The sequence below is a fragment of the Manis javanica genome, chromosome 5 (assembly GCF_040802235.1).
Source record: "Manis javanica isolate MJ-LG chromosome 5, MJ_LKY, whole genome shotgun sequence".
Lineage (NCBI taxonomy): Eukaryota > Metazoa > Chordata > Mammalia > Pholidota > Manidae > Manis > Manis javanica.
Genome location: NC_133160.1, coordinates 40,489,711 through 40,517,138, shown reverse-complemented (window position 1 = coordinate 40,517,138; position 27,428 = coordinate 40,489,711). Strand labels below are relative to the sequence as shown.

Genomic DNA, 27,428 nt, shown 5'->3' with positions numbered 1-27,428 from the left:
AAAATATATGAAGAACTCACAAGCCTTAACACCCAAAAAACAAATAAACCTATTAAAAAATGAATGGAAGATACGAGCAGACACTTATCCAAAGAAGAAATTCAGATGGCCAACAGGCACATGAAAAGATGCTCCACATCACTAATTACCAGGGAAATGCAAATTAAAATCACAATGAGATTATCACCTCAGAACGGTTAGGATGGCCAACATAGAAAATACTAGGAACAACAAATGCGGGCAAGGATGTGGAGAAAGGGGAGCCCTCCTACACTGCTGGTGGGAATGTAAACTAGTTCAACCATTGTGGAAAGCAGTAGGGAGGTTCCTCAAAAACTAAAACTAGTAATACCATTTGACCCAGGAATTCCACTACTAGGAGTTTACTCAAAGAAAACAAGTTCTCAGATCAAAAAAGACATATGTACCCCTATGTTTATTGCAGCACTATTTACAATAACCAAGAAATGGAAGCAACCTAAGTGTCTATCGGTAGATGAATGGATGAAGAAGATGTGGTACATATACACAATGGAATATTATTCAGCCATAACAAGAAAACAAATCCTACTATTTGCAACAACATGGATGGAGCTAGTGGGTATTATGCTCAGTGAAATAAGTCAGGGAGAGAAAGACAAATACTAAATGATTTCCATCATTTGTGGGGTATAACAACAAAGCAAAGCTGAAGAAACAAAATAGCAGCAGATTCACAGATTCCAAGAATGGACTAGTGGTTACCAAACGGAAGGGGTGGGGAGGGTGTGTGGGGAAGGAGGGAGAAGGGGATTGATGGGTACTGTGATTAGTTCATATGGCATGTGGGGGGTCATGGGGAAGACAGTGTAGCACAAAGAAGACAAGTAGTGACTCTGTGGCATCTTATTACACTGATGGACAGTGACTGCAATGGGGTATGAGGGGGACTTGATAATATGGGTGAATGTAGTAACTACATTGTTTTTTTGTGAAACCTTCATAAGAGAGTATATCAATGATACCTTAATAAAAAAAAAAGAACAACTTAAAGGTCGACCACCAATTCAGTTGGTATATAGCCATTTTGATCTATACTGGACTATCTAGCACGACACAAAAATATTTTTAGGAACAAATCAGAATAACTGAATGCTAAGAATGCTAAATTGATTGCTCCTCCTCATAAAATTTTATTTGAATAAATGGTCAGAAGGGTGGAGGAAGAAAGAGGGAGAAGTTAAAATAATGATCTCATGGATCAGGAAGCACTTGAATCTCAAGTTGCTGGAATATATTTAGGAAATTCTTTAATGTCCTTCTCAGAAAAAGAGTAAGGGGAAAATAGCAATTTACGTACACACTCTCAGATATAGACATACACATATATATTTTTTCTCCCTACAGAATGAATCTAATCACCAGGAAAGTATCAAATTATTTATCTCTGAGGAAAGACTAAACCGCAGATCTTGGACACTGTGTTCATGTCTGGCTTCTGTGTGACTTTCGACAAGTCAGTGATACCCTCATTTTAATGTTGGGAAATGCTTTGCTATAATTTGGGACTCAGATCATCTCCATTTTTTAATTAGCTCTAGTTAATCAATAGAATCTCCAGTCTGAATTATATAGGGAGAAAAGTAGCTTTCTGTATCAGTACTAGAGATGATAAAAGAAGATTTAAACACAGGTTTAAAAAATTATGAAATTCAACATTTTAATTATACTTTATTTTTACTCAACTGACTGGAAGAGGTGAAATGGAAAATTTAGAGAAAATGAATGTCATACAGTTCTGTAGTCTGAGCAATGATTGCTTTTCCCCAGGAATTAAAATATTCCACTACCTACCGTAAGACCCTGGCCCCAGTTTTGGTGAAAGCCATATGGCACAGCTGTAAATATCACTGCCCACAGTTACAAGAAACAAAGGTGACCTTGATTAGAATAGAGTCTACATAATTATTCTTGCTTGATTCGATTCAGCTAAATACCACCTCTTGAGCATGACAGAGGAGCTGAGAGAGAATAAAGGCTCTTCAGCTGAGGATGGATACCTAACACCGCAGGCATTCCATTACTTAGCTTGGCTGTCTTTTAGAAAGAACAAGCATTTCAAAATACAATTTTTCTCTTCTGCTATACTGGCAGGAAGGGGAAGAAAACTTGGCTTTTTCCTTTTTTGTCATCTTTCACTATTATGCCACTTTTTACTGTCATCATTCACCTATTTGAGTCTTCCTGATATCTCCTCATTTGCTATAGGCTGAGCAACACTTATGAGAATTACGTCTAAAATATGAGTGGTTTGGTTACCGAGTGATGGTCTGAGAAGCTTTCCTATGGGTAAAGCTTACAACCTTTATTATTGGCACTAAGCGTATATGTGAAAAATGCTTTTAAAGGTGTTTTCAGTTTCTTGGTTATATATTGAGTAGAAAAGGTTGCCCAGTAAGTAAATTCTAATGAGTGGGAAGGGCTAGATATCTCCCTACCTAGCTAATGGATGACAGACATCCGGGAAGTAGCCAGAACAGACAGGCAGATACTCTCATTTGGAGCCCACAGGAGAACTCTGCCATCTTCCAAAGAGCCAGACACAGTGCCACTCCTCAGGATCCTGGTGGGCCAGGCTGTCCTCCCAGTCCCAGATGGCAGGCACTGCCCCGTGCCTCTTCCTCAGCAGGACAAAACCTGCCCCTGTCTGCAGCACTGATAGATCAGGTGCCTGGTGGACCCTGAGGAAGCCCTGATGGACCAGCCCAGCTCCGAGATGCAGAGCGAGCAGTTTGTCTATGGGTGGTGGAAGTGACAGGCAGACCACAGTGTCCCGTGGTTCAGTCTAATGGGGTGAGTTGAAAGATTCGGCTGTCAGAGCAGCATGAGGCCTCATTTTTCTTCCCTGCCACATAGGGTGCCCCTTGCTGCAGCTAACATTTGATTGTGATTAATTTGTCAGGGATGGCTGTACAATGGAAATGGAGAAACAGATTGCCAATTACAGCTAGTCTCCTCTCGGACTGCTTGGCAAACGAGGGACTTTCTAAAGGACTGACAGCCCCCAGAACACACTGGATTGAGCCTAGGAGGAAAGGAACCCATTCTCAAGTATGTTTTAAAGATGAGGAAGGGATCAGAGGTGACTTGTATTTTATGTACCACCCTTCAGGAGACTTGTTGATGGGTGTCCTGGCCTTCTTGGCAAGCACCCTAGGAGGGAAACCACTCTGAGGTTTGCTCTTTGTTCTGTCAATTTAAGATGCTGTGTACTCTCATCTAAGTCTTAACAGCACAAGTGAAAGGTGTGAAAGAGCTCCTTCCATACTTCATACTGAAAATGCCCGAAAGAAAGGGTATCTGATGTCTTCGGATGTTTACAGCATGCTAATTGTGGGCAAATGGAAAGTGCATTTAGACACACCATTATTTTTTCCTTTTATTTCCAGAAGACAATACACGATTTCACACTGAGAGCTATCACAAAGTACCTTGTGTTATTTATGCCTCATAGAAGAATGACCTTTTGTAATTGTAACAGTATCCCAAAGGAATAGATTAATGAATGAGGAAATGTCTTTAGCTGTCATGTACTGTAGGTATGTCTAGTAATCAGATTTGCTTTCAGATGTTGAATGATGCGGACGCTGTAACATTTTGCACTTGCAGCAAATCATTGACAAACTGACAATATTTATAATTCTAAGAAATCTCATTGCACCTCAGAAATACCTGAGCTACAACTGTTTGAAGGGCTGTGCTATTAATTTATTCTCACATTATTTGATTTGTTCATTTGTAAGGGTGGGAATAGGTGAAATAGGTCTTGTTTTAGTGGAAAAAACTCATTGTCATTATCTTGTAAAGAATAGAAAAATATGAATACAATTATTTAATAGGAAGAAGATTAAAAAAGAAAATCTTAACATCCTAACATTTTCCAAGGGTCTATATTGAAACTGTTTGAGGTACAGAAACATACACATCACATTTTCTCACTTTTCATATACAGGAAGACACACATAATAGGTAATATATTATCTAATATTTTATATGTATGTATAAATAATACAAAGAATATATAACAAATATCTATTATATATACCTATAAATAATAAGTAATATTAGAAAAGCATTACCTTGCAATTGTTGGGACTAAAGAAATTTATTTAAAAAGAATTATTTGTGAAAGAAATGGATGGTGATTTATTAGACACTTATTTGAAGTTATGTATATCCCCCAAATCTTTTTAAGGTAATTCATGTTTTTCTTTAAACCAGTATGTATGTATAGGTACAAGCATATATTTATACTTTTTATGGTAAAATATATACTATTCTCATTCAGTAGCTTAAGCATATAAAGGCTCTATAGTATATACATGCATATACATATATATATATGCATGTTTATATTCACACATATACTCTATACTATATGATAAAATAGATACTGTATATTATATATGTATAGTATATATGCAGTATATATGTATATACATATATACTATGTGATTGTTATGTAGTATAGTGTATATATATAATATATACATATATATAAAGTGAATATTCTATATACTATACATTATATATAATATGAATGCATGTGTGCATATGTGAGAGATATATGTATGCATATGTGTGTTTATATACATATGTGTGTGTATGATTTTACATATGCATGCATGTGTGTTTAAAGTGTGACTAGGTTAGCAGAAGAAAACCTCTGAGAAATTTAAGAAATTATCTTGAAGTGGGAAGACCTTCCTAAGCTGGAAATCATGCAGAAAAAGACTGACAAATTTGGTTACATTTATAGGCTTAGAAGTACAGTGAATTTTTCTTTTTTTGGAAAATGCACAAGAGACTCAGCAATAGTATCACAAGAGATATACTGGCAGTTTTTGTTAGGAAGAGACTTTCAAAGAAACTGTATGACTTTTTATACTACCTTAATGTTTTTTATCATGTGCATATGTTACTTTAATGATTAAAATAATACCTTTTTGAAAATGGCCCTCAATCTCCTATTTGCCTTGATTACATCAGCACTGTATAAGTGTTCAGATGTTTAAGCCATATTTTTCAATTAAAAGACATCTCAAAGCTGGGTGGTGATCATGAACCCACAGATCAATTATTAGCCAAGGCAAAGGGGGGATATATGTGATTCATGTGCATGGTACACTGATATTCATTCAGCATTTTCCATACTAGACTAGTGGCTGGACAGGAATGCCACATGGTCCCAACCATCTGGTAACGAGAGCCTGGACATTACTGAAGACACTAATGAGAGTGGGGGTGAACAAAATTAATGAGAGCATTTCACGATTGAATTTAATTGACAAACCCTGAAGTACAAATGATCTGTTCCTAGGCAGTTTGATTATCTTCTCTGAGTCATCCAGCAGTCTTAGGGATGACGCCCTACGAGGAAAGATGACCATTTTGAGAAACATTACCCCAGTGGGACTGCAGGTGGGATCTATGCAAATATCAAAAAGCCTGGCTCTTTATAATAAGAAAAAACACTAATTTGGTTGCATGCACTATGTATAAGAAATAGAAAAAAAAAAGTCCTTATATTGACATAGGATTATAATTTACATGTTGTCCATGTCCAAAACTATTATTTCCCATTTGATTATCTGTAACTTATAATTCATGTTCTCAGTGAGAAAATATGTGCATTGTAATTCTCTTGTCTGGACATGCCCCAGAATGATTTAATTTATGATGAACACAGATCATAGAGCCTCTGTTTTACAAGAAAATACATGCATTCATTTAACAAGAATTTACTAACTCTCTAACATTCATCAGACACTGTGCTGGGAGCTGGAGACCTAGGGGTAAGCAAGCCAGACACTAACATGGGTAAAATAATAACCCCCATAAACGTGAGCTACAGGTAAAAGGAGGGCTGCGAAGGAGAGCCACGTGCTGTGAGGGCAATGAGGTTTGATCTGCTCAGGGAAGTCTCAGGCAGCATCCCTCCAGGGGACATGCTTGTGGGGGTTGCCATCTGGAGGTGGGGAGACAACAGCTTTCTAGGCCAGCAGAGCAGAGGTCTGATGGAAAGGGCTTAAAGGCAGCCAGGGGGCTGGGCGCAGAAAGCTAGAGAAGCCAAGGCACTAGACGAAGGCAGGTGAGGGCTCCAAGACCACGTGACAGTTTTGTCTTCCCCTAAGAAAACGTACTCAGAGTTCTGGACTGGCTTCCCAGAAACACATCTCCACTACAGGGGACCTAGAAGTGAACAAAACCAAGGAAAATGGGTGGAGGGGGCCACGGAGTAGAAAAAAAGAGGTTTGGGGGATGGAACTGGAGAAAGATTGAGGTAATGGCCTATTATTAAGGAAAATCCTTGGCTTTTTTCTCCCCTGTTTTACTGAGATAGAATTGAATATATATGTCAATATATATATATATCATTGTGCAACTTTAAGGTATATAACATAATGATTTTACATATGTATATATTTCAAAAATGATTACTGCAATAAGGGTGGTCAGCACATCTACAACCTCACATAGTTGCAATTGTGTGTGAGTATGTTGTGAGATTTTTTAATCTACTATCTTAGCAACTTTCAAATATGCAATACAGTATTGTTAACTATAGCCACTATGCTGTATATTATATCCCCAGGACTTATACATAGCATATATGAAAGTCTGTGCCTTTTGACAACCTTCACCCACCTGCCCGTCCCCTACTCCCCTGCCCTGGCAAAAACCAATCTATTCTCTATTTATTCAGACCAGTATATTCCAGTGTATTCAAGACCTGTTTATTCAGCATGGAAGCTCCACTGGTACTGGATTTCTCCCTTGGAAAGGAAGATAAGTGGATTGTGTTAGGGAGTATAACAGGGGCTGAGGAAGTGACCAACATAGCCCTGGGGTTGGATGAGAGCTAGATAGGAGCATAATTAGGGGAACCTCCATGCTCCCAGTTACCCAGTTGCTCTTAGCAGCTCTAACAGTGTGGCTCCATCTGACAGGAATTGCCTCATGTGAGAGGAGGTGTGAAGCAGAAGGAACCAGTAGTGAAAAGGGTGGGAGCAAAGAACACTAAGTAGAAAAAGCAGGGGAGTGAAGGATGTTCCTAGCACAGCAGTGGGTCTGTGGATTTTCCTGTCCCAGCTCATCCTCTAGCCAGGCTCCTGCTGCCTGGGAAGGGCTGCCCTGGCATGAGCTTGCCAGCCCACTTGCGTCAAATTCTTACCATTTCCATCTCTTCTTATTGTGCCCCCTCTTTTTCACCATCTTCTCACACTCACCGTATTTTCTATTTCTTCCCCCACCCATGGCTGGGCAGTGGGCAGGTAGTTTGGTGTGAGGTTTGTTGGGAGAAAAGCTAGGCTAGGATACCTCCATATACACATATGTGTTCATACACACACACACACACACACACACACACACATCTTAGGTCCCAATACTGCTTTGCAGAGATCTGAAAAAGCATTTCAAATCAAGTATTTTTACATTTCCCAGATCCCCTTATGCATAGCCTTGTTTTATCCTAGCCGCAATGAGGTGTATTTTCATTGTTCTATGAAGGATGAAAAAAGCTGATGAGTCCTCATTTCCTCCTACATCAGCATGGGAAAACAGCAACTCTGTGCACCTCTTTTTGTTTTTCATTATGGATGAAGGGATGAAATATTTGCAAAGTTGAAAAAAACCTGGAAGTAAATACCTTAGGATGCTAACCTTTCCCCACGGCAGTGCCTGCAGATCTTCCCAGCTTGATAAGGGATTCGGAATTGGCAGAAGCTTGGAGCCCCTGAGCTGCTGGTGATCCCTTCCACAGGTTCCTATAATTATATGCAAGGGCTGACATTTGTAAGGTTGATCGGATGCTGGCTTTTAACTGGGGCATCGACAGTGTGCCAGAGGCACCATAAACCGTGAAATGATGCCTTCTAAAGGGTTAGTTTTGCAATAAGATTTATTGGAGAAGGACTGTAAAATTACTTAACAGGTAAGTAATGTAAAGCATTTCTTTTAAGAAATAGGTTACAATATCTGTATGCTTTAGAATATAATGTGTGATTTCAACTAAAAAATACCTTCACTTTCACAGACTATCCCTTGAGACCCTGAGGATACACACATCAACTTTTACCATTAAAGGGTCTTTGGTGATAAAACAGAAGAAGCACTGATATGATGCAAAGAGGCATGGATGTGTAGGTTTTATCCTATAAACTCAGTCTTAACAGCTTACTGATGGTGAATCCAATAATGTGGGGTGGGATCCATATAAAAAGGTTTTAGGCAGGGGTGGGAATAGGGGCCTAGCAGAAATATGGGAGTCATGAGATAAATCTTTGGGGCTCAGTTTTCGGGAAGATTCAGTACAACTGCTTAATTTTCTTCTAACAGGAGAAAGTGTATATTAATACTATTGCTCGCTAACACATAAAGGAGCTTGGGACTAAGGATCTAAGAGGTTAGTGAGTCATCCTAGACTGTAATCTCATATCCTCCTGATTCTCAAACCCGTACATTTGTCCTGTTCACCAACAGGGCATTGTGTCTCAACTCCCACATGAACTAGTTCAGTGTGCCTAGGCAACTCAGTCAACTCTGGTACTTATTTTTCCCAGCCAGAAAAGTAAGGAGCTAAAGCAAGTATGATATCCAAAATGACATCCAGACATAGTGCCTATGATCTTAGATGTGAAAAAGTGTGCAAACTTTCTGGGTGTTTTTCACAACGAAAAGCAAGGATTGGAGTTTTCTCTCATCAAGCCAAGTGACAGCGTAACTGTTACCTACTACCCAAGGTTTCCTAGGAAGGAGGCATGAAAAAGTTATCTTACAGACTACAGTTTTGTTTTGTCAGTAAGAATATGCTGTTTTACAACATGGAACTTCAGTTTTGAGACTAAAAATAAACACAGTTACTTTGTCTCTCTTACTTACAAAGCTTTTATTTATAAATGAGCAAAACAAAATGTTTTTATTCTTAGGACTTAAACTGTATTCTTAGGGATAAACTGTAAGCTAGTAATTGCTCAAGCAAGGTGACTTTATTCAATAACTGGGTACAGTGTTTATGGCTAAGTGTGATTTGGAAAGCAAGGCATGATGTTACAAACAGGCTTCACTTGCAGATGGCTGAGCTCACAGGGCTGAACCACAGAGGTAGCTGAGAGGAGACAACAGGCTTGCAGAGAAGCAGCAGAAACAATCCAACGGCAAGTGGGTGGCTGTATAATATGGGACTGCTAAATGGTGTCACTCAGAGCCTAAGTAAAGCCTTCCTCAAATAGTTAATAACTTGTTCAACAGTGCAAAAACTGTCCTCGAATCTAGGTGGTAGGAGGGAATAAAACACTCAAAGCCTCTGCCTGCAAGGAACTCAGACTCCAGTAGGAGAGTAATAATGATAGCAATAGCAGCAAAAACATAACTACTATTTACAATAATAGGAATAATGATTGTTAAGAGTTCATGTGTCTGACATCATGATCAGCACTTTAATGCATTACTTAATTTAATCTCAGGACAACCTCATGTTGTAGGCATTGCTGACCTCATTTGACAACTGAGGTTACTGAGACCTAAACAGAGTAACATGCCTGACTACACGAAAAGAGGCCACACAGCTAATAAGACAAACTCAGAATGTGAACATAGATCTATGGGACCCCCCAAACCCACACCTGTAGCCATTTTGATATGTGCCCTCCTCCATTACTCTTTGGTGCTCTAATGCAGTGGCAGTCAAAAACAGACTGCACACAGCAATGCAACACTACCTGCTACAGTCAACCTGCACTGCCACCCAGGCAAACAGGATGCCAGAATCATGAAGCAAAGGCAGCCTTTGAAAAAGCTTGAGAGAAACTGGGCAGCCAAAGAATGGAAATGTGGACTGTTTCAGGATGAATAAAATTAACTATAGAATACCACTCTATCACATATATAATCATACATTTAGATATAAGATTATACCTGAAGTAATTACATATAAAGATTGCTCATAAAAGCCCCAAATCTAGAAACAACTCAAATATCCATCAAATGATGAATGGATAAAATATGTGATGTATCCATGAAATAGAATATTAATGAAGAGGAATAACCTACTGATATATGCTAAAATGTGGATGAACTTTGAAAATATTGTGCTAAGTGAAAGAAAGAAAGAAAGAAAGGAGGGAGGGAGGGAGGGAGGGAAGGAGGAAAGAAAAAAAGACAGCAGAAGTCAACAGTCTTCCCTACAAGCTTCTTCACTCCCTCCCTCCCTGTCCCTTGTCCCTGTCCCTGTCCCTGTCCCTCTCTCTTTTTCTCCTTCTCTCTCTTTCTTTTTCTTTCCTTCCCTCCCCTCCTTCCTTTATATTTCTAAAGACTTTATTTGTTAGAGCAGTTTTACATTTACTATAAAATTGGCAATATGATACAGAGATTTCTCATATGCCACCTTCCCTTGCACAGGCACAGCTTCCTGCATTATCAACAGCCAGCACCTGAGTGGCACGTTCATTACAAAAGTTCATCTTATATTGACACATCATAACCACTCAAAGTCCATAGGTTACCTTAGGGTCTATGCTTCATGTTGTACATGCTATACGTTTGGATAGAAGTGTGACATATATATATCCATCATTATAATATCAGACAGAGTATTCTCAGTACCCTACAAACTCTCTCTGCTCTGCCTATGCATCTTTCCTCTGCCCCAACTCCTGTCAAATACTGATCTTTCTATCATCTCTACAGTTTTGTCTTGTCCAGAATGTCATAAAGTTATAAACATACAACATGTGGCCTTTTCAGACTGGCTTCTTTCACTTAGTAATAAGCATTTAAGGTTCTTCCATGTCTTTTCATGGCTCGATAGCTCATTTCATTTTAGCACTGAATAATAGCCCATTGTCTCTATGTACCACAATTTATTAACCATTCATCCAATGAAGGGCATTTGGTTCCTTCTAAGTTTTCTTCACGGTACTTTTTTTTGTCCATTATCAAAGATTTATGTGGGTCTATTTCTGGTTTATTTTGTATCATTGGTTTATTTGTTTATTCTTTCACCAAAACACAGTCTTCGTTCCTGTAGCTTTCTTTATAGCAAGTCTTTAAATCAGGTAGTGTCAGTCATCCAACTTTGTTGTTCTTCTTCAATATTATGTTGGCTATTCTAGGTCTCTTGCTCTCTATATGACGCTAGAATCATTTGTCAGTATACATAAAATAAGTTGCTGGAATATTGATTGGGATTGCATTGAAACTATAGATCAAGTTTGGAAGACCTGACATCTTGATAATATTGAGTTTTCCCATCTATGTTAGCTGTAGGATTTTTGTAGGAAGTTTGCCTATAGTCCTAGTTTACTGAGAATTTTTATCATGAATTTGTGTTGGATTTTGTCAAATGCTTTTTCTGCATCTATTGCTAATCATGTGATTTTCTTCCTGACTCTAGTGATGTGATGGATTACATTAGTTGATTTTTTAATGTTTAACCAACCTTGCATACCTGCAATAAATCCCACTTGATCCCAGTGGTATATACTTCTTTTTACGCTTTCTTGGATTTGATTTCCCTATATTTTGTTGAGAACCTATTTACTTTGTACTTGTTTATTAAACATATACTTTATAGGGGCCAGGTGCTGGATAGAGCTTTGAGCCTAGTTTCATAAGCTAAGTCTCAAAAGAATGAAAGTCTTGAACAGAGGGACAATAAATTTTACCAAAAATGTAGTCGCTTAGGAAGAAGATCTGGGAACATTTAAGTGAAGTAAGATTCATTTAGAACATTTAGAAATGAATTCAGGTCAACAAATTGTAGAGGTAAGGGAATTTCATGTTGCTTTTGTTAATTTCAGTTCAATTTTCAGTCACTTGTGGTGAGTTCTACCTGTTGACCATTGCTGAAATAAGAGACAAGGTATAAATAAAGTATTTATTTCAATTCTAAAGATTTGAGGGGAAACTTCCATTGGCTATCTAGGTTTAAATTCATACCCCTATTATCAAATCTTTCTTTCAATATCCCTTTCTTGGTAATATTTCCAATCTACTATGGTCAGACTTTACCTAAACTCACATTTCCCTAGGGTTCCTTGGTATACATAATGTTTATCTATATCTGTTCAGTATCTCTGATATGTTACAGATAGATATAACCTCGGTGGCTTAAGATGTTATGGAAATACATTATAATTCGATGGCTCCCTTCTTTCCTCACAGCAGAATTGTGTCAGACATAAAGATTCTGAGATAAATTAAACCTCAATTTCTTTTGCAGTTAGGTTGATCATGAGGCCAATATTTCTCCAATGGAAGGTAGGTGGCAGGTGGATTTCAGGGACCATAATGTGTCCTGGTATGTGTCCATCATATGTCTTTCCTTTGCTGAAACCAGGGTAGGTAAGTATACGAAAACAAGGATTTAAGGAAAGTGAAGCAACCACTTGACACCATGGTAGATTACTGGCTCCTTAAATAACAGAATGGAACAGATCCCCCCACAGGCAGAATGCTCACTTTAGATCTACTAGCACTGAGAGAAATAAACAGCCATACTCACCAAGGCACTCTATTTTGGAGTCTCTTTGTTACAGCAGCTTAACTGTACTCTACCTTAGTCTCTTTCAAATGAAATTCAAAATGCATTTTAAAAATAGAATCATCGACTAAAGAGGATTTGACATGAAAATCATTGCTGTAAAGAACTAAACATACTTGACTTCTCTAAGAACTGCCAGAATTATTTCTGAAGTCCTTTCTAAAGAGAGCCAAGCTAGGTTTATTTAAACTCACCCTTTAGACAGATATAAGTATGTATAAGGAGCTAGGAAACAATGTGATTCAATACTGGATGAGAAGAATGAGCAAGCACATGGCAATTATTTCACTGATCGAATCAAAAATATGGTCAATTCTTAGATGCCCCAAACAGTTCTTTAAGGAGAATGTCTTAATATTGCTCCTATTATTCAATGTGACTGAAAGATTTGTCTGGAGTTACTACTAAATGGGTAGGGTCTGTAATTTACTGAGGTGGTTTTCCTATTCCCTTAAAAGGCTTACTGTTTTAATACTTCTTCTATAAGAAAAGCCATTTTAAAAATACAGCCTAACAATAAGTGGCAGCCTCTAAGGAGGGGGTGGGTTGGAATTCATTTGTGCCTTCTAGTCCTAAATCAAATTTTTACCTTGACACAATTGTGAGGAGATAGATATCCAGACCTCAGAAATAGTAATAAAGTTATGATCTTTATTACTTTTTGAAACACTTAAACCTTTTAATTAAGTTCTAAAATTGTTCAGTTTGAACAGAACCCCAGGGAGAATGACACTGGTTTCTTGCTGCATCTGCAGTACGAGGAAGCTAAGTTTCCAGGATTTTCATTTCTTCTGGCAGATCCCCTGGGGTAATTCTGCCCAAGGGTCTCTGTCATTTTTATGTAAACTGAACTAGCATATATTGTTGCTGAACACTTGAGAATAATTTCCAGAATACAGGTAGTTCTTTTGGTTTCTTAGTTGGATCTCTTTTTATTATGAAAGACCCATGTAGCTGAGAGAGAGCAAGAGGGGAGTTCATACCAAATATTTTGTGGGATGAATGCATAAATGTATACACATGTGAGTGCATTTGCTAAACTTGTCTATTCAAATGGTAAGCACTCAGAGGTTACGGACAATTTAATTGCTAATATTCTGTCATCTATTAAGCTCTTTCTCCATTGTTTCAGAAGGATCAGCTCATAAAATACTCAAATGTGATATACCTGAGATGGGTTTGGCCCCAGTACTGCATTTTCCGAAAAGAAAGTAAGTTACACTGATTCTAATGTTACTTTCCTTTGAGGGCCAACAATTAACTCAAGGATTGCCAAGAACAATATATTATTCGTATAGTGGGAATAATATGACCAGGACAAAAAACATAGAATGTCAGAGAACAGAAATTATGAGAGAGAAAAGAGTCATCATTAGTCCACCTGAAAGGAAATTTTCAAAGCAAATGGAAATATCAAAGGAAAAAGAAGAAAGCACAAAGGCGGGGGAGAGCTGCCAGGGGGATGAAAGGGAGGGACATACCTTTTTGTCCATTTTGCTCTGGTTTCCAAGTGTATTACATAAGATAACTCTCCCAGCAAGCCCAGAGTTGGCAAGCAATGGTTGTCACACCCTCTGAAATCTGTCAGCATTTAAAGCTGACAGAGGGCATGCCCTTACCATTGCTGCTGGAGAATGCCCTGGTTTTTTTCCAAGTCATGTCTGTGAATTTAGACAGATGTAGGGATAAAACTATTTGCTGGGTAGATATAAGGTTAACGAAACATCACATTAGCCTCCTTTTTACCAGTTAGAAGCAGGAGAGCAAACTGGAATGCAAATGAGGGATTCAGAAAGTTGTGTCCTGGCAGCATGTCAAGGAAAGCAAAGGGAGGCCAGGTGATTTGACAAAAACAGATCTTCCTCATAGATAACATATAATGAATGAAGATGGGAGCTGTTTTAGCTAAGTTATGCAGCCCTTAAATTTTTTTCTGCAAATTTCTAGCCAATAACTCAACATCTGAAATCCCTGCCTCTCTAAAAACAACACCTCATACCTGGAAAGACAGATTCATTTTTTTTTTTCTTTTTCTCCAGAGAGAAAAGAGAGATTTCCCAGTTACTCAAGGGATACGTTTTTCCACCTGGACTTCATTTCTGTTAACTATATTGGCTCTCATAAAATGGACTAAAATTATTTTTGCTGTTCACCTCTTAGTAAAAATTCCATTGTCATGTATCATGTCTAGGCTCTTTTGTTAAACTTATTAGCACCAGAGTGTCTAAGTGGGCAGAAGTCACACATGAGATCTGAAATGTCCATCAGGGTAGCTCAAATCTGTCCCTCTGAGACTAGCTTAGCAGCCAATTCAAATCTTTAGCAGGAACCTGGGAATTTAGAGCCCCTGTAAGCCTCATCTGGATCTGTTTTTCCAAAAGTAACACAGGTCTTTCTTTGAGGTTTTACCAAATGTGGCTTTTCATCCTGAGTATAAGCAGGCAGTCTGGTGTGCTGTGGAACCGTCCTGGAAACGTTAGGTTAAAGTAGCAACAGTGGTTGCTGAATTCAGAGCATAAAAGGCTGTTTCTTCTTCCAGGGGAACTTGAAAGCACACTGAGCCTACTCCCATTGTGTGTCTTCCTTAGACTGGGTTGAGTCACTCAGTGGATATTCTTAGGTCTGTGTCTTGTAAAAAGGTGCAGTTGGTTTGCTGCCATTGAGGACTGTCCCTAAAGGCTGAAGAGTGGGGAGAGGCTGGGAGAGGAACTGGCTTCGCAAGCACCCCCAAAGAAGTTGTGTACACCACACCCTTCAGACACAATTTGAAAGGCTAATGATGTCTCAATTTCCGTGAAATGGGAATGCTGACCCACTGCAAATACCCTGGTGTGAAATCATCTTGGCAATTAAATAACCAAGTCCTCTCAAAAGATGGTATCATAGTCAACATTTTGTTCTAGTAGAATGAGTCACAGTGGTTAGTGTTCAATAAATATAAACGTGAAGATAAATCTAAAGCAATTAAGTATCTGAGAAATTACAACAGTGAGAGGTGGGCTGGGGCTAGGGAATTGTAGGTGAAGTTGGCACAGGGCCTGGGGGCTGGCTAACCTGCACATCCCTGATGACCACCATCCTGTGGACCATAGTAAACACCAAAGGGGGTTTTTCTTAACTGAAGATAAGTGTTGTATTCAGCTTGGCCCTCTAACTGAATAAGCTTTTAAGTCTTTATTTTACCTTCTCAAAATGGACACTGCCATGCCTAAAAATACCATTTCCAGTTTATGGATACTTTTTAGAAGCACACTTGTTTTCCTAAAATACAAATGTTTGTCACTAGGAAAATACCAACTGGGTATCATTCTCTACCTGTTATTATTTGCATAATTTTTGTTTTATTTATTTATTTTTGTATCTTCAGTTAGGCAACACTTTGGGTTATAATCATTATCACTGCTGTCAAAGAGAAAATATTTGCTGAGCTCTTCCTATCGACACAAAGATAAGCACTGGGAGTGCACAGCATATACACAAGTGAATCCCTACTCATTAAGAATTATAAATTGGCTATAAGCACAGATGTATAAGTAAAATCTAAGGAACACTATGAGAGGAAAGTTGTCAATTGTCCAGATTACAAATGCTGAAAGATTTCAAAGATATATTGACCACCAAGAGTTGGCACATTTAAGAAAGACTTCTCAGAGATCAAGACTCAACCTGAGTGAGTATATGTCATGTGTTTTTGTTTGGGGATTGGGGTAAAGAGCAATGATGATGATGTGTGTGAGTGAGTGTGTGTGTGTGTGTGTGTGCTATAGGAATGAGACATAGGATAGGACCTGTCAAGATATATGACATATTTTGAGGTTCATCAGCTCATTTGTGGGTAACAGAAGATGTGTTCATGATGGGCAATGAGAGGTAGGTGCCAAGAAATTTCTCATGGTATATTCTAGACAAAACACTAGTCCTTAAAAAGGTTGAGAAGATAACAGTTTCTATGGCAAGTAACTTTTTAGGAAATGTTGCAAACTAAATCCCCTTTTAAAGGGTACAAAGGCAAAAGGTTCATATACATTTCTTGGCAAACCAATTCATATCCTCAAAAAGAGACTTTTCTTCCCCATTTACAATTTTGAAAGCCCTGTTTAAAGACAGATGCATAAGGCATCTATTGTTCCATCTAAAAGGAGTGAATATTAACCTGCAAATAGTAGACTATGATCAAAGGCTCCTGAGGAGATGGGAAGCATGCACCAAGTAGCATTTTAGAAAAAATAAATCTAGTAAGGATTAGAATATGGAATAAAAAGTTGAAGGACTGGAACCAATGGGCTCTTCTGAATGTTTACTCTGAATCCATCCCAGTATGACTTATAAGGTGTTGGTAGTTCGCATAGCTTTCTTTTTAAAACTTCCCTTTTTACCTGTGGACTACTTGCTTTAAATAAAGTGTCATTTCAAATCCCAATAAATAGAGTTAAAAGAAAAACTTATGTGGATAATGGAGGAGACAGAGTAAGGTCCTGAATCAGAGCAAAAATATCAACTAATCTACAAAATATGGATTCTGGGAGAGATTTAAGGACTAATCAGAAAGCTGTAACATCACAAGGGACAAATAAAATAATTTTCAAGTTGCAAAGAGCTAGATGGTCCATTAACTAAAGAAAACTGGAGTAATCTTAAAGTTACTAGAACAGGATTTCATGGAGCTAAAATAAGTCTAGGTCTTAAATGAACAAATTAAAACATAGATCAAGCAATATATGGAGACAAGTGAAAACAACGCCACAATGTCCCAAATTCTGTGGGACACAGCAAAGACAGTTCTAAGAGGTAAGTATATAGCAATCCAGGCCTATTTAAAGAAGAAAGAATAATCCCAAATGAATAGTCTAAATTCAAAATTACTGAAACTGGAAAAAGAAAAACAAATGAGGCCCAAAGTCAGTAGAAGGAGGGACATAATAAAGATCAGAGAATAACTGAAATTGAGAAGAATAAACCAATAGAAAAAATTAATGAAACCAAGAGCTGGTTCTTTGAGAAAATAAACAAAATAGATAAAACCCTAGCTAGACTTATTAGGAAAAAAACAGAATCAGAAATGAGAAAGGAAAAAAATCACTATGGACACCATAGAAATACAAAGAATTATTAGAGAAGGCTATGAAAAACTGTATGCTGACAAACTGGATAACCTAGAAGAAATAGACAACTTTCTAGAAAAATATAACCTTCCAAGACTGACCAAGGAAGAAACAGAAAATCTGAACAGAACAATTACCACAATGAAATTGAATTGGTAATCAAGAAACTACCCAAGAACAAAACACCTGGACCAGATAGATTAATTGCTGAATTTTATCAGACATTTAGAGAAGACATTACACCCATTATCCTTGAAGTTTTCCAAAAAATAGAAGAGGAGGGAATACTTCAAAACTCATGCTAAGAAGCCAGCATAACTCTAATACCAAAACCAGGTAAAGACACCACAAAAAAAGAAAACTACACACCACCAATATCCCTGATGAACATTTATGCAAAAACACTCAACAAAATATTAGCAAACTGAATTCAAAAATACATCAAGAAGATCATAGACAATGATCAAGTGGGACTGATCTCAGATATGCAATGATGGTACAACATTAGAAAATCCATCAGTATCATCCACCATATTAACAAAAAGAAGGACAAAAACCACATGATCATCTCCATAGATGCTGAAAAAGCATTTGACAAAATTCAACATCCATTCACGATAAAAACTCTCAACAAAATGGGTATAGAGGGTAAGTACCTCAACATAATAAAGGCCACATATGACAAACCCACAGTCAACATCATACTTAACAGTGAGGCCCTAGCCATTGCAATTAGACAACACAAAGAAATAAAAGGCATCCAGATTGGTAAGGAAGAAGTCAAACTGTCACTGTTTGCAGAATACATGATATTGTATATAAAAAACCCTAAAGAATTCAAGAATCCACTACAAAATTATTAGATTTAATGTCTGAATTCAGCAAAGTTGCAGGATACAAAGTTAATGCGCAGGAATCTATTGCATTCCTATACACTAACGATGAACTAGCAGAAAGAGATATCAAGAAAACAATTCCATTCACAATTGCATCAAAAAGAATAAAATACCTAGGAATAAACCTAACCAAGGGAGTGAAAGACCTATACCCTGAAAACTACAAGACACTCATGAAAGAAATTACAGAAGATACCAACAAATGGAAATACATCCTGTGCTCATGGATAGGAAGAAATAATATTGTCAAAATGGTCATCCTGCCTAAAGCAATATACAGATTCAAAGCAATCCCTATCAAAATACCAACAGCATTCTTCAATGAACTAAAGCAAATAGTTCTAAAATTCATATGGAACCACAAAAGACCCTGAATAGTCAAAGCAATCCTGAGAAAGAAGAATAAAGCAGGGGGAATTATGCTCTCTGACTTCAAGCTCTACTACAAAGCCACAGTAATTTGGCACAGGAACAGACCCATAGACCAGTGGAATAGACTAGAGAGCCCAGATATAAACCCAAGCATACATGGTCAATTAATATATGATAAAGGAGCCATGGACATGCAATGGGGAAATGACAGCCTCTTCAACAGCTGGTGTTGGCAAAACTGTACATCTACATGTAAAAGAATGAAACTGAATTACTGCCTAACTCCATACACAAAAGTAAACTCAAAATGGATCAAAGACCTGAATGTAAGTCACAAAACCATAAAGCTCTTTGAAAAAAACATGGCAAAGCTCTCTTGAATATAAACATGAACAACTTCTTCATGAACATATCTCCCCGGGCAAGGGAAACAAAGGTAAAAATGAACAAGTGAGACTATATCAAACTAAAAAGTTTCTTTACAGCAAAGGACATCATTAGTAGAATGAAAAGGCATCCTACAGTTTGGGAGAATAAATTCATAAATGTCATATCCAATAAGGAGTTGACATCCAAAACATATAAAGAGCTCACATGCCTCAACAAACAAAAAAACAAATAATCCAATTAAAAAATAGGCTGAGGATCTGAACAGACACTTCTCCAAAGAAGAAATTCAGATGGCCAACAGACAAATGAAAAGATGTTCCACATCGCTAATTATCAGAGAAATATAAATTAAAACCACAATGAGATATCACCTCACACCAGTTAGGATGGCCAACATCCAAAAGACAAACAACAGCAAATGTTGGCAAGGATGTGGAGTAAGGGGAACCCTCCTACACTGTTGGTGGGAATGTAAACTAGTTCAACCATTGTGGAAATCAGTATGGAGGTCCCTCAAAAATCTCAAAGTAGAAATACCATTTGACCCAGGAATTTCACTCCTAGGAATTTACCGTACAGATGCAGGAACCCAGTCTCAAAAAGACATATGCACCCCTATGTTTATCACAGCACTATTTACAATAGCCAAGAAATGGAAGCAACCTAAGTGTCCATCAGTAGATGAATGGATAAAGAAGAGGTGGTACATATACACAATGGAATATTATTCAGGCATAAGAAGAAAACGAATCCTGCCATTTGCAACAACATGGATGGAACAACATAGAGGGTATTATGGTCAGTGAAATAATCCAGGCAGAAAAAGACAAGTACCAAATGATTTCCCTCATTTGTGGAGTATAAGAAAAAAGCAAAAACTGAAGGAACAAAACAGCAGCAGACTCACAGAACCCAAGAATGGACTAACAGTTACCAAAGGGAAAGAGACTGGGGAGAATGGGTGGGGAGGGAGGGATAAGGGGACTAAGAGGCATTATGATTAGCACACCTAATGTAAGGAGGGGCATGGGGAAGGCAATATAGCACAGAGAAGACAAGTAGTTATTCTATAGCATCTTACTACGCTGATGGACAGTGACTGTGACAGGTTATGTGTTGGGGACTTGATAATGGGGGGAATCTAGTAACCACAATGTATGTAGCTCATGTAATTATATATTAATTATACCAAAAAGTAAATGAATAAGTCTAGGTCTCACACTCCAAGAGGGCTCACACTCCAAGAGGGCTAACCAAAGATAATATGGTACCTGATGGTGGTGCTCACTAACCGCCTCACTTTTAAATTTACTCAAAAAATAGATGGGGATGGAGATGAACAGCCAGAACCTGAAAATTATCTTCTTGATACTGGCCTTACAAAAACTGACTAAGCTTGCCATGTGGCAGCCCTCTAAGACAGGGAAGGTGACAATATTGATGCCCTAGTTACCAGTTTTCAGTATTTCTCTCCCACCCAGCTCATTGGAGAACTGAGCCAATTCTTGCATTTTCAAACATATTACTCTAAGGAGAAATGCTTGTCCTTGAGGGAATAAAATAAACTATGAGCCACTTCGGGTTTGACGCAGTTCTTACTAACATATCTTGTGTGTCTCATTTTAGATTCTCATCTTTCTCTGCTTTTCCATTTTCTTTTCCTGTTGCTTCCACTTCTTCAGGGTTATCACATTAAATTTCCCTTCTGCAATTAATTGCACATTGCCACAGAGTCTCAGAAAGAAAACAGACATCAACAATCTGACAAGGTAATAAACATAGAAAATGATGTTCATATCATTGTTTTACACAGCTAGATTTTTGTTTGTTGTCTATAAAATCATGAGACAACATTCTCAAAATGAGAACTATTTCTGCAATGGAGTCTGATTTTGCACCAGAGACAAGGTGAAATACAGTTTTGGGCTCTTGACAAGGTAAAACTTTGCACATAATGCTTTTTTTAAGCAGATTATTTAAGATTTCTCACTAGTCAGATGTGAGGCAGAGAAAATGGCCATGGTGGGAATAATGGTGCAGATGTTCAGTTTAGCGCTGTCCAGCCCACTGTCCATTGTGTTTCCATAAACACAGGCTTTAGTGGAATCTGGAGAAGTAAAAGGCATGCCTTAAATTTTTAAATAGAGTGACCAAATCCTTCCTCATTTGATTGAGGACTGCATTTTCCATTTTATTCTCACCAAGACCTTCAAAAAAAACCAGATTAAGAAGAAATAAGTCACCTTTGACATCAATCTAGGTATCTTTTCCTTACAACAATGAGCTTAAACCATTTCTTTACATTTGTACATGTTTGTTTTCCAGGTAAGAGCCTCCATGTGAGAAGTCTGAGGTCAGAAGGGTCATAATCTATTTTGTTTGATCAAAAATCTCTAAAGTGCCAAATACACTCTATTTTACTTTAGTATTGTAAAACAGGTTTGTTAACAGCCTGAGGAAAAAAGCATAAGGATATTTCACTATAGGTGGAAGAACATTTAGAGATCTTTAGGTTAGAGAAAACAAGTTATTATGAAAACATTTTGCTTCCATCTGTATGTGAAGCGGCCACTACTTAAAACAATCCATCAATACTGGAAAATATATTTGCAGCTTATTAAAATTACTTGTTTTTCAACAGTCACTTCATTGGGTTTTTTTTAATTTAAATGTACAGATATAAGCATGTGTGTGAATTTTAATGTTTCCATTATTTTGTAACTCACAACAAAAATAATGATAATGCTAGGCTTTATGTGCATTATGATTTCATCTAGGGGAAGAACTTGACTTTATTAAAGAAAACACTCTTAGAATTCAAGTTCTACTGAAGGAAAAATTTTTGTTTAACAAAATACAGCTAGCCACAGTGTATCCAATCATTACACATGGCTTCCAATACAACTAAACACAAGATACAAAATAATCTGAATAACCTCTTAAGATTCCTCAGTGTGATTTGACCTATATTTTGAGTATCTTTCTATCGCAACAACTATATCCATCAGAGAACCAAACTATACCTTAACAGAAATTTTTTTCTGTTAACCTCACCTTTAACAACAAAATAAAGAAATACAAATATCATCAAAAGCTTGATGACTTACCATAAATGCCTGTAGAGATGCAGGGAAATGCCTGTGAATAAACCACAAGAATAACAATAAATTTTAAAGAACAGCTCTGCCCAACATGACATGATCTATTTCAGCATCTATTTTGCTTCAAACAGGGATGCCCTCCACTCACTTACTCAGAGCTCTGAAACCCCACTCAGTTGGAATAGGGGACTATGTGGAAATGAGCATATTTGATTAACTGAAAAATTTTCCTTACCAGCAATCACACCAGCTCACAAGAGCCAACTGTTAAATTTTCAGGAATCTTGTGAACCAGTTGTTCAACATAGTTATTACTAAGAAATTAAATCATATAAACCTGCAATGAATTAATTCACATCTAAAACAAATTTAGAGATTACCTCATCACTTCCAAACTATTTTGCCACATTTTACTTCTACCTCTGCTCTTGAGATTATTTCTATTAAATTTGCACGGTAGAAATACTATATGGTGGGGCTACTGAGCGTCTCGCCCCAGATCCATTTAGTGAAGTTGTGCTGGTGGCTTAAAATCTGAAACTATCAAACAACATTCATGTTGGACTACACTTGTGAGTTAATTGAAACCATAGGTTGGCTATGGATATGACATTTTGATAAACTTTAACAAAAGTTTTGTGAGAATCAATTGGCTATATAGAATTTATAATAAAGGCTATTGTATATCTTGTTCTTATTTGCAAGTTGTGTTTTATACATTATGTTTATGAGTAAAATTTTAAAGAAACATATACATACATAATCATTTTTAAGCCAGTTTTTAAGCACTCATAGATATATTACTACTGTACCATACGATTTGGACTAAATGTTTGTGTACTCTCAAATTTATATGTTGAAGCTCTGTGGTGATGTATTTGGAGGTGGGGCATTTAGAAGTTAATTAGGTCATAGGGTTGAGCCCTCAAGGATGGCATTAGAATTCTTAAAAAAATAAGTAAGCTAACACTGTCTCTCTGCTCTCTACTGGGTGGCAATATAACAAGGAGAAAGCCATCTGCAAACCAGGAAGGGGACCCACATCAAACGCCAGATCTGCTGGCACCTTGATCTTGGACTTCTCAGTCTCCAGAAATGTAAGATAAATGTTTCTTGTGCAAGCCACCCAGTCTACAGCAGTTTGTTAGAGCTGCTCGAACTAAGTACACAGCAATGTTTAAAGAATTTGATTGAAAGAGTGAAGGAACAAATGTAAATATATAGTTAAGTCTAAATTGGTCTCTCTTACAGTGGAAAGTGATCTAAGCCAATGTACCTTTGTGTAAATTTAATCAATTTGTTTTCATCCTTCTGGTCTTTGTAAGTTTCAACTGAAAAGAAGATAATACCATCCACCACATAGAAATGTGCTATGGGAATTAATGACAGAACTGTAGCTGCTGTTGATGGTAATAACTACCATTATTATTATTGAGCTCAATAATAATGAAACATCTAAGTGTTTTCTTTGTATTTTGGGGTTAAGTGTGTACTACATTTTATTTTCCTTAACATATTTATAGACTGTTTTTATAGCCTTTACATACATGTCCTATGTAAAGTCATAAATTACGTGGTTTTGTTTTAGAGTTAACTCTGTTAAAGTGCCCTGCATGTCTGCAAAATGATAGATTTATTTCTTCTGTTCCTTTACTAGTAAATGCTACTGTTTCTAACAAGAAAATAGGACAGTTTCTGGAATGGGTTTGGAGCTGGTTTTTAAATTAATTACTGGGTTAATTCTTTGACTCTTTGGGTTCCTGAAGTGCCAGTAAGATATGAAGAATGTTCTGGAATCCAATGACACAGATTCATGAGAAGAGAGCATGAGGCAAATTCTCTTGGAAACAGTCTAGTCTTTTTATAGGCGTTCACCAAGACCATCAATGGGTCTAACTCAGTGTGAAAATCACCTGCAAGCTTACTGTAAGTAATTTGTTATATGGAAAGTACTCAGAGGTCAGGAATGGCTTACTTAAAAATACAAATTAAAGGGAATTTGGGGTCATCCTTGTAATTTGTGCCATGCTCACTCATGTTCCATTGTGCCTTTTAAATGAAGCAGAGAGGGGTGAAATTGCAGCTTGTGCCCCAGGAATTCCATGGGTGCAAACTGGAGAAGTAAACATAATCCATCTTGTGCTTGCAGTAGAGAAAGAGAAAGGTTTGAGAGCTGCTGAATCGAGTGAAAGGCGGAAGATACCACAATGTTTTCAGCAAGCAATCCCACGTTAAATCCCACCTGGGTGTCTTTCCAGCTCAGGAGGTTTGGCAGTTTACTTGACTTCCTGAACATCAGTAAATGGAAACTATGAGTCTTGCCTCAAAGGTTTTGTGGGAAGATTAGAAGGAATAAGGAACACAGAGCCTTGTGTCTTACAAGTAGCAATAGCCTACCAGGCCCTGCTTCAAGGGGGACTTGTTGCCCTGCAGCAACTAATAGTCCAAACCTTGGCAGTGTTGGTATTTTGGACCAGATCACTCTTTGTGGTGGACAGCTGCCTTGTGTGTTGTTAGATGTTTAGCAGCATCACTGGACTCTATTCACTTGATTCTAGCAGCATTCCCCCAGTTGTGACAATTGAAAATATTCCCAGACATTGTCAAATGTCCCTTATGAGGCAAAATCACCCCTGGTTGAGGACAACTGCTCTAGAATATGGGGCCTGGACCCCAGCAGTGATGTCAGCAGGTAGCCTTCACCTATCAACCTTTTCCTCAGATGCAGACAGCCGCTTCACTCAGCACCATGCCTTCCCCAGGGCAGTCCGGATCTGATAACTAATCGATGCAGAGCATAAAGGTCTTGATTATTTTGGCTTAATTTAGTGCAACACTGAAGGGGGTCAGGGAAACAGCTCCCCATGAGTTCAGTGGGGTAGCAGGGCTGCATTGCAGTTCATCTTTCCTTCTTCCCATTCCTACTTACTCCCCCTCTCTTCTACAAGTGTTGATCTCTGGGGCACATCTAAATTAATATCCTGCACCCTAAACTCCACCCCAGAGTCTGCTTCCTGGTGAACTGATCTGACTTGACTTCCTTCTGCCCCCATTTAGGCCCAGTTACGTGAGGCTTTCTCTCATCAGATCTAGCAGAAGAGAGAATGCCCTAAACAGCTGATGGCAGCTTTTATTTCCTCAGCTCCCAGCAATGTCTTGGAATCAATCATACAACTTAGTAATTGAGTCAGAATGTACCAACTGCCTTGTCTGTTTTAACAAGGAAAAAGAGCTTCATCTGAAAATGACATTGTTGCCTTGAATGTGAAGGCAGATGGTTGTGTAATGGAGGATGACTTTGGTAACTTTATTGCATTAATTTAAACAAAAAGGCAATGATAAAGCAGATATGAAATGCAACATCATGGAAAAAATCATTTTATGTAAAACAACTTTGCATATAATTCATGCAAAGTAAATCTCCTCCATTAATCACTTTTTATTGAGAGAGACAGATGAGAAAGAAAGAGTGAACAAGTAAACTCAACTGCTGGATTTTACAGCCCAGAGCCAGTGTTCTTTGCCATAATAAATTTCTAATGGAGCCACTAGTCAATTGAGTAGCATGGGATTTGTTTATTTCAAAGTCATATTTAATATCAACACCTCCCACAAAAATTCTCTCCAGTGGAAGAATGATAAATTGTACCAATTAGCCTGGTTCGTTTTAAGTGCAAATACACAACAGTCACCTGTATAACTTGGGGAATGACATCACCAGCCCGATTTGTAAGGCTCGAGATTCTTCATCCAGCAAGCCCCAGGAGCAAGAAGTCTCCATGCTAATCAGCTCTGAGCATTTAGCCATCAGAAACTTGCCTCATAGCCCTTGACTTTCAGACAGTTTTTCTCGAAATCAGCATGCAGTTGCTCTCTTGGGGAAAAACTATCATTTGACTTGGAGAGTGAGATAGGATTTTTCTTTTGTGAAATTATAGATTGGGCCACCACCTGGAAAATACTTCTGTTGGTTTTAAGAACATTTGTTGAAACACTGACATCCTTAAGGTGCAGACTCTGCATACCACCCTTCTGAATGTCTGATTCCACTTCTTACATTTCTTCCTGAGTAATTTGAGGACCAGGAACGAAATACCACTCAACCTTCTTTGTCTTGCAAAAACAGTGCCTCAAAACCAAAGCAATAAACCCTAAATTAACATCATAACCATCACTTGCTTTTCCTTGACCCTTGATTCTTGGTCCATGTACTCCTGCAAAATGAGAATGTCTTTCTCTCTCCCTTACATGCATTCATTGCCATCTACCTATTGTTTAAGCAGCAGCCTTGCACTCTGAGTAGGACTGACTCCACCTTCTGCTCCACAGGAAGATGTTGCTTGATCTAAGAAAGCAGCACTCACACCCCGTAGCCACAAGTATAGTGAGATGAAGAGTTTGGTCATCACTGACCTGTTGGTGTAAATTAACTGTAAACTCTCCCAGTCTCAAGAATCTTTCAGTTCCTGAGCCAACACTTTTCTTATTTAGTCCATGTCAGTTAGATATTTCCATTATTTGCAAGCAAAAGTATGCTACATGGTATACCTTCTAATTAAATGCTTTTAATTACATATCACATTTTACTGAATTGAGAAATCTGTTGATTTTAAGAAGCACCATTATTTTGTTGTACATTGTGTACCACTAAGAAAGAATCTCTATAAGTTAAAACAACACGTTTTCTTATCATTAAAATGTTTATTGTACACTTAGTGAAATTGATATTTGGGTTTATTTAGATAATTTCTTAAATCACATCTTGCTCTGGAGCATAATAAAAAAGGAGATGAATTGATTAAGTTTTCCCGAAACCTCCTCACTTTCAGAGCCTAGTACTTCTGAATCACTTTTCAAAAGTCATAGAAAAGAGTTTCCCACAGTTTTACCTTTGTGCCCTCCAAAATGGTTGTACTGACCCAGTCCTCTGCAGGTGCTTCACTCTTGGACATTTCTCCCGAGCCTCTAACCCTGTCTCTGAAAG

At 37.8% G+C, this 27,428-nt stretch overlaps 1 protein-coding gene across 3 annotated transcripts in view; it reads right to left on the bottom strand.

Annotated features, from left to right (window-relative positions):
- The window catches only part of MACROD2 (mono-ADP ribosylhydrolase 2), a 1,939,939-nt gene that overhangs the window by 538,849 nt on the left and 1,373,662 nt on the right, over positions 1-27,428 (bottom strand). For all 3 annotated transcript variants that reach the window (XM_037022462.2, XM_037022461.2, XM_037022460.2), the window contains exon 7: positions 22,451-22,481. In XM_037022462.2, coding sequence (XP_036878357.2) covers positions 22,451-22,481 — 31 coding nt within the window. The remainder of the gene's footprint in view (positions 1-22,450; positions 22,482-27,428) is intronic.